The 8,731-nt window shown below is 40.2% G+C and overlaps 1 protein-coding gene and 1 non-coding gene across 2 annotated transcripts in view; both read left to right on the forward strand.

The window, feature by feature from the left end:
• The window catches only part of CUNH20orf194 (chromosome unknown C20orf194 homolog), a 103,478-nt gene that overhangs the window by 83,907 nt on the left and 10,840 nt on the right, over nucleotides 1–8,731 (forward strand). The window contains exon 30 of the mRNA XM_006922013.3: nucleotides 7,684–7,819. Within this exon, the coding sequence (XP_006922075.1) occupies nucleotides 7,684–7,819 (136 nt within the window). The remainder of the gene's footprint in view (nucleotides 1–7,683; nucleotides 7,820–8,731) is intronic.
• Nucleotides 5,895–6,013, forward strand: LOC112471181. Its single transcript, XR_003043223.1, has one exon. It is a non-coding gene; the product is annotated as a 5S ribosomal RNA (ribosomal RNA).

Raw genomic sequence — 8,731 nt, forward strand, 5'->3', positions numbered from 1 at the left:
AGACAACAGAGCATGCCAGAGCCGCTGTCTTAGGAAACAGCTGAGCTGGGTGCTGCACGGAGCAAGAGGCCAGGTCACTGGAGGGAGGAATGTGTATGTTGGACCGCTGCACCAGGATTCTCGAGTCCAGCTTTTAAAGGCCCCTGTTGTTTTCCAGGCACTGCTCCCCAGAAGCAGAGTTGGATGGGTCCTCCCACAGTACACACTTTAGGTAGATTAAGGAGATTTTCTGAAGTTTGGGTCTGCAGGATCTGATGACAGACTAGATGTGGGTCAGGAGTTGGAGGTATCTGGGATAACTCCTAGGTTTCTAGCTTAAGAAAGTAGGAAGGTTTGCGGTACCTGTCCTTGAAATAGAATGCATAGGGAAAAACATAGGAGATAACCAAGGAAAGCTATCTGGTCCTCAGGTACATGTTTGGAAATCATGGTCAAAGCCTAGGGTGGTGTGGGTTATAGTCAACTCCTGTCCATCACATTATCGCCCTCAAACTGTACCTTGTCTCCTTGGCACTTTCTCCCTCGGTGCCCCTCTGCTTTTTTTGCACATATAGCACAGGTGGTCAGGCTGCCCTGGCAAAGAGTCTTGGAGATGTGATTTGTTTTCACTGTCCATGAATCTGGGCTGATATTAAAAAACCAACTGCATTCTCTCTGCCACTTTGTAGACATATTTCATTAATACTGTCTCCCATCTCAGTGTTCAAAGGCAACTTGTGTCAAATTCTGTGCTTTTATAAAGCTAGGACAGATACCTTGGAGGCTATATGTACTGTTTTCTGAACTCTGAGGGGCTTGTGGAGTGACAGTGCCTTGACAAATATCTTCCCCTTGCATCTGGGCTCAGGGGACCCTTTGGACTGGTCTAACATGGCTCACCAGGGGTATGGGCTGTCTGAGGAGGAAGCAGATAAAAAGCAAGTACAGTCGATCCTTGAATAATACGGGTTTGAACTGAGCAGGTCCGTTTATATGTGGATTTTTTTTTTCAATAAATACTATAAACATATTTTCCTCTTGGTTTTCTTAACCTTTTCTCTACTTCATTATAAGAATACAGTATATAGTACATATAACATACAAAATAGGTGTTAATTGACTATGTTACCAGTAAGGCTTTTGGTCAACTGTAGGCTGTTAGGTGTTTGGGGAATCAGAAGTTACATGTAGGTTTTTGGCTGTAACACCCCTAACTTCCATATTGTTCAAGGGTCAAAGATTTGGCGGCTCACTTGGAGGTGGGATCTGCCACCAGTAGACAAACAACTCCACGTCCTGAGAGAGCATATTGCCTTTCTTTAATTCTGTAGATGAGTCAGGCTTCCTGATTTATTGCTTTTACAACAAAGGATTATTTTACAATGAGAAAAGGACTATATTGCAGCCTCAAGATAATGTGTATTACAGAAATCTAAGGATTAGGAAATAATCTCGGTGTTTAAACAACTAGAAAGGCTCATTACAGTGCTAGCTTGAAAGCAGAGCAGAGATATTTTACAATCATGCCCTGCTTTTAGAAGTAGCTATAGATAGATTAAAGAAGTGATCTTTGTTTTTTCTTGGGCTGCTGGAAGCCTTTAGCCCAGACTGGGATGGTTAGATAGACCTCAGAGATGTTCCTCCACTGTTGAGAGTAGGTCAGGCCATGCCACCTACTTACTCACAGCACAGACTGGTGAAACCTTGGCCAAATCAGGTTATCCACTCAGATACAAAGCAGAAGGAAGCTGGCCCAAGCAAGATGAAACCGCCCACCGTGGCCTCCAGATAACTGCTGTACCTGCCTCACAGATGGCATTTCCTCTTGGCTGGTGGCAGTTTGCATAGCTGGCCTAAGGAATGCTTGGGATAATCCTTTTGCTTGTTTCCTTATAAAGAAAAGCCCCTTTTCTATGTCCAGTTCTTGACCTAGAATCCCAGGCTCACAGGATTTGTCTACACAGTATTTGTGAGGCAGACAGTACATTGGGCAAGATGTCAGCAACCAAGACCCCAACCTTCTTCTGGGCAGGCCAGGCCTGTGTTTGTGACCCTGCTGTTCTCCCTTTAGGTTGGCATGTTTGCACTACTTTGACTCCAGTTTCTTTTGCCCAAGAGTATACTAAACAGAGCCCTAAGGCCTATAGGTCTTCACTCAACTTTTCCTGGCTCCTCATTGCAAGATACATCACAGCTATTCTTGTCTTCCACCCCTGGGAATCTCACCATCCTCTTGCAGGATCCGACTCACGTATCTGCCATCTCTGGAATGTGCTGAGCCTTAGACAACCCTGTCTGCTTCCCCACTGTGCCACATTCTGGGCCTGGCCTCCTCACCTTGCCTCAGTCAGTTTCCAGAAGCCCCAGTCACTTCCTGTGGCTGCACCAGGGCAAGGGGTTCTGGCATTAGGCTCACCAGGCTGTCTTTCCTGTCCCCTCCACCTCCCCCAGCCTCCAGAGTGACCTTCCTAAATGGGAACGGGAGTATGGACACCATCAGTGTCACCTTCATTAGGAGGCATCCCTGACATTCTGGCTGAGGATGGTTCATCCTAATGTTACAGCTTCCGAACAGAAAGGGCATGTGAGGAACCTTTTAAAATAGAATAAACAAAATGCTAACATAATCTCCATTTGAATTTCTAAGTCATGTGCTATTACCAGAACTAGATCCTACATGGAAACCTTGAGGACAGGGGTTTTGAGTGTGATGGAATCTTTTAAGAAATGTGATTCTGTGTATTCCTATATACTTGTATATGCATAGACTATCTGAGGAAGCATACCCAAATCTGGTTATCAGTGGTTGCCTCTGGGGAAGAGAACTGGGGCTCAGAGGAGGGGAGAGGAAGAAACTTTGTACTAAATACTTTTTTGTACCAAAACATATATACACCAGTAAGCCTTAGAAACCTTTTCAGATGCCTGTCTGATGAATGGGATTTGCTCAGACTTTTATGTGGGAGAAATTTTGGCATGTAGGTGCCCCACAGCATAGCAGCTGCCTCGGAGGTCAAATGGCATGCATCTTTTATTGCACTTGATTCATTTGTTCATTTATTCAGCACATCTTTATCCAATGCCTGCTCTAACCCAGCCCTGGGGCATTAGCAAAGTCTTCTGGTAGTGATTCTATTCAAACTGTCTATGCCCTGAAAGAAGTTGAGCCAATAAAAAGTGGAAAGATGGTTTCTGGCAGAAGGAACAGCAAGAATGAAAGGCCTGACGGTGACCAGAGAATGCCCAGGGCATTGAGGAAGTGTGGCATGACACATAGGTCAGGCAGGCCAAGAAGATAAGATACTAGCCAAAGTGTAATAGGAATGCATTGAAACATTTCAAGTTGAGAAGTGATATAATAAGATTTTCTTTTTTGAAAAATTACTCTGACTACAGTAGGGAGAATGAAATTGTAGTAAAGGAAGCCTGGAAGTGGAGAGAATGAGCAGTGATCTAATAAAAAAGAGTGGTGGTCTGAACTAGGTGAATGGTAGCAGGGATTGAGAGTGGTTGATGACTCCAAGAGCTGTTTCGCACTCACAAGGCCAAGAGGAGGACTCACAGCCCAGATTTGCAGAACTGGGCGGTCAGTGTGGATTTTCACCAAGGGGACCGGAGGAGATGGAGCTTGGAAGTCAGGGGAAGCCATTGAGGAAACTTACCTTTGAATCTTTAGCAGTCTCTCAGGAAACTGTTCAGAGGCAAATGGGCTGTACCTGCCTAAGCACTAGCTAAGCACTAACCAATAACCTGAGCCGAGTAGGACCTGTGTCTGAGAACCAACGAATCGATAGATCTCCAAACGGTCTATAAGCAGGAAGCATCCACTTGGGAGGCAGGCTCTGAGCTTAGCAGGCAGGCTCTAAACTCTTGATGTCTACAGTCCCAGGGTCCCTACATAGCCTGTGTGTGTGCCTTTTCCCCATTGTAATACACAGCCATTGGTGTGGAGCTTCTGATTCCTCTTCCCTGGTCGTGATTGGGGTGCATCCAGATGATTTATGAAGTTAGATGTCTTTAGCATTTTGGAACATTTTTCTCTTAAGTATTAGTGGTGAGGGGAAGGAAGTATCACTAACTTCTGCCTCAAACTAAAAGCAGGGGCCAAGGATCCTGGAAGTTGCCTTAAACTATTGATGGCTGCTCATCCGAACCATGGACTCAGCAGCCTGGACTGGTGGAAATAACATGACTTGGCTTCCTGCTGGTTGCTGTGGCTGAGGCCCACATGCTACAGCCACCTCTGTGTGCCTGAGGAATGGATCAGTTCAGGCCCTTCCATGAACATGTACAAGTCCCATCTCAGGCTGATCCTCAGCTGACTGTGATAGTAGTGGTAGTGGTGGTGGGGATAGGTTTCATTTAATGAGTTCTCAGTATCTGTAGGCCCTGTGATAAGCATTTTACTGATAACCTGGACATAGGTGTTATTCTTCCCATCTATCTAACAGGAGGACATTTGGACTCAGAGAAAAAATTGAACAATTTGCCTGATGTCACTCATTATTAATTAGTGGAGTCCCAAATTCAAATTCAGATTTGCCTGGCTCTAAAACCCATGCTTTAATCTTTACATCCTGTTGTCTTTTCACATATATGAAGATAAAGAAGGATATGTCCTATGTTTTAAACACCACCTATGTTATTCCAGGGAGCTTTTGTAGTTTGGAGGAGCAAGAGCAGTGTGGCATGAGAAGCGGACTGAGATGCTAGGCTTCAGGGAAGGTTTTAAGGAAGAAGTAAGCTTTACCAAAATCAAAAGATAAAGAGCTTACGCCAAAAAAAAAAAAAAAAAAGTATGAGATGCCACTACACAGAACAGCGTAGTATGCCACTGTTTATGGGAGAAAAATTACACACACACACATTTACTTTTAAATCTGTACTCAGCACATCTATAGAAGAAGACATGAGATTCTGATACGTAGTTGCCTCCAGGAGAGGGAACTAGGTGGCTAGGGAAGAAGGGAATTTCTTTTCTCTATGAACCCTTCTCTGTGCATTGAGTTTTGACCTCGAAAACTAAATAGAGCTTTTTTTTTTTTTTAAACTAAACACTTGACTGAAGTAAATATTATTAGTACAGAGTCGTCTGTACAATTCATGTATTCAGGGTCCTACAATTATAAGGTTACTTAGGAAAGCTGAATGAAGTCTCCATAATTCAGAGATATTCACTTATAGAACTAATCATTTATAAAGTTAGTCTCTACTAGTAAAAAGATTGATCATGAGCATTGAATTTTAGGTATAGAATTGATAACACCTGTGAGAATCCTATTACAAAATAGAATATAAATGTTGAAAATCTAAAAATGAAATTATATTTAACAAAAAATTAGGAGGCAATAAGAGAAATACTCTATCTACATCTTCCAAAACGGGAGATCAATAAAGTTTAAAACTGTTAAATCAAGTTGTAAAGATGAGTTATAGTTTTTAAAGATATAAAAGTATTCACTAGAAGAACTAAAATAATTAATGTGATAACCAAATAAACATTCACAACCAGAATGTGATAGTGAAGTGGGAAGAACTTAAAGGTATACCAGCTTCCCCATCTGTCATATCGAAAAGTCAATAGGCGTTGTCTAAAGGTGACATTATAAGAAACAGTGATTTAGATCTATTATTAAAAAAAAGATAGGATGGCTACCATAAGAACTTAAAAACAGACTGTAAGCCCACCACTTATCAGAAGAAAATAGAAGACAATGCAAAGATCATACCACTAAAGCTAAAAAAAAAAAAAAAGAAAAATTAAATCAGGATCCAATATAAACAAGGTGACAGAACCAAAGTATTATAAATGGCATAAACATGTAAAAGGAGAAGTATTTCACATTAAACCAAAAAACAAAACCTATTTATACAATGCTCTATACAAGAGAAGCATCTAAAACTAAATAAGGATGGTCTACGGCCATGCTACCCTGAAAAAGCCCGATCCCGTCTGATCTCGGAAGCTAAGCAGGGTCAGGCCTGGTTAGTACTTGGATGGGAGACCACTTAGGAAGACCAGATGCTGTAGGCGTAAAACTTTTTTAAAAAATAAGAGATTAAGGGATTGTAGGCTGACACGGTCCTTGCAATCTGTGAAGTCAACCAAGGGTTACCTCGCCTAAAAAAATTAAAAAATAAAAATAAGGATGATAATGAAAAAATAGACAAAGATGTAACAGAGAAATTCAGATAAAAAGAAAGGCAATAATATTAACAGCAAGGTTAAATTCAAGGCAAAAAAATTGAGTCTAAAAAAGACAATTTTTAATGATAAAGACACCATCTACAACCTGTCATGAATATTTCTATACCAAATAATTCAAAAGAAAGCACACACCCTTAAGTTACTACATTACTAAACAAGAAATAACTTTCTAAAATGATGAATTAAGCATTCAGCTTAAGTTAGAAAAAGAATTTTTTAAAAGTAATTTATAATGAAAGATTAAATCTATAAAAGATCTTTAAAAAGTTCTAGCTCGTGTGTTAAGCAACACTGTGGGGATGCAATCAGCAAAATTCAAACTGGGAGTAAATTACAGAATATAATTTTTCAACAAATACATGGGAATAAGGAGACACTATCGATGGAAAGAAAATTATGAGAGGCATCAGTGAGGTTCTTATTCAAAAAAATTAAAATATTCATGAGACAGAAATTTGAACACAGACTATACTTTTCATATTAAAGAATTTATTGTTAATCATTAATTTTTAAGAGTCCTGTGGAGCTAGCTACTGAAATATTTTTGAATGAAATAATAGAATGTCTGGGATTGGCTTCAAAATCACCCAGTGTGGAGGAAGGGAAAGGGGGAAAGGCTAGGGCATGGTATGGAAGAAATACGGTTAGCCATGTGTTGATAATTCTTGAGTCCTGTGATGGACACATAAGAGTTCATTATACTTCTTTTTCTATTTTTGTGTATGTTTGAAATTTTCACAATATTAAAAAATAAAAATAAATAACAAAAATGCAAATGTTCTTATAGCAGAAATGGTATCTATGCTCTGATCATAACTGTGTAAAAATAGGAATGAATATGAAAAAAGTATTAAAATTGTGTTGGTACGGTGGAATGTGGTAACTTCCCTGATTTCCAAATTCTTTTGTTGTGTTACGTATTTTACTTTTATATTTTCACAGAAAGGTTGGGAGTGGTTGTGGCCCACTCCACAGCCTTTCGTTACATGGGCCACTCTTCCTTATGGTATCACTATGTGAATATCTATGTTGGCACTTACCTTGCAATTTTGGATTTATGTGTGTGACTCTTTCTCACCTGTACACTCTGAGAATCTACTGGTTAGCACCTGACATATGGTTAGTGCCTTGTAAATGTCTATGGTCTGAACTGGTGAAGGTCTTTTGCGCTAGTTCTTGATAAGGTTAACTACAGGGGATGTGGGAAGAGCCCTTTGATGAAAATATTCAAGATGTCAGCTGGAAAGCAGAATTAAGGAGATAAGAGAGATTAGGAAGTGAGGCAGCTACAGAATTGAGGCTGTTCACTCCAAGAGGTGGCAGTAGCAGAATAGGGAACAGAATGATGTTCTGTCAGTGTTGGTGGTCAGGGGTGTCTGTACATGGGGACTACTGGAACGGACGATCAGGGGAGGGAGCAAGGGCCCACTTTTGTGTGAGCCCTCAGCCCCAATCAGGACTTGGAAGGCTTAACCATTTTTGTTTTTATTCCCCAGGCCTGGTGAGTAATGTGGTATTCACCAGTCACACCACAGAGCAGAGACACCCTCTCCTTATTCAGCTTCAGAGCCTCATCAGGGCTGCCAATCCTACTGCAGCCTTCATTCTTGCAGAAAATGGGATTGTCACCAGGTAACGTTATCAAGTTCATTTTACCCCTTAGGACCAGGCACTTTCTCAGATATAGCAGATACCCTCTGGCTATGCTCCATAGGGTCTTACCACTGTGTATCTAAGACCTGAGCATTTATAGAAGTGCTTTCGATGCTGTGTAAAAATCACTGAGAGGATCCCATGTGTTGGTATCCTGTACTGTTTGAGCTATTTTGTTTTGATAGGTTCACATAGTCATCCATTAAGGACGGAAGTCACAACTTTCTCAGTGTTCTTGTGTTAAGATGTAAGAAAAATGACATAGAGAACATAGAGAAATTATCTTTTTACTTCATGGACGTAGGTCCAAATTACAAACTAAATATTGAGAATTGGTGGCTTTGTATGTATCTGTATGTATAAAGGAAAAATGTCTGGTCGTATAGTAATTCTGTTTGCTCAGTAGGATACTGAAAAGGTGTATACATTTTATATAGTTTTGACTTGAGCAATGAAAATATTTTACATATTCAAAAATTAAATCAACAAGGAGGGAAAAAAACTAAATACAAACAAAAAATGAATCTATCTGTATATCGGAGTAATAATAACCACACACAGACAAAATAATTAATTCAAGAACTTTCGAACATAATCCTCTGTTGGAATCCTGATTCTAACCACAACACTGGTTAGAGAAGGGAGATTAAAAATATGAAATGGGAAGAGTGAGGGAAAACCCTATAAATGTTAGATCTGAATTCGGGGATTCTATGTAAATTCATTATTTAAAAAAAAAAAAAAGTTTATTTCCGAGCTCTTTCCACTGAAAGGGAACAAAAATACTAATACCACAATAGCAATAAACACCCCTACCTCTAGATCTTGGTTTCTAAGTACCAATTCAGTATAAGGTATCAGGACTCCTTAGAAAATTGGCTGATTGCAGGT

This window comes from Pteropus alecto, unplaced genomic scaffold (assembly GCF_000325575.1).
Source record: "Pteropus alecto unplaced genomic scaffold, ASM32557v1 scaffold45, whole genome shotgun sequence".
Classification (NCBI taxonomy): Eukaryota; Metazoa; Chordata; class Mammalia; order Chiroptera; family Pteropodidae; genus Pteropus; species Pteropus alecto.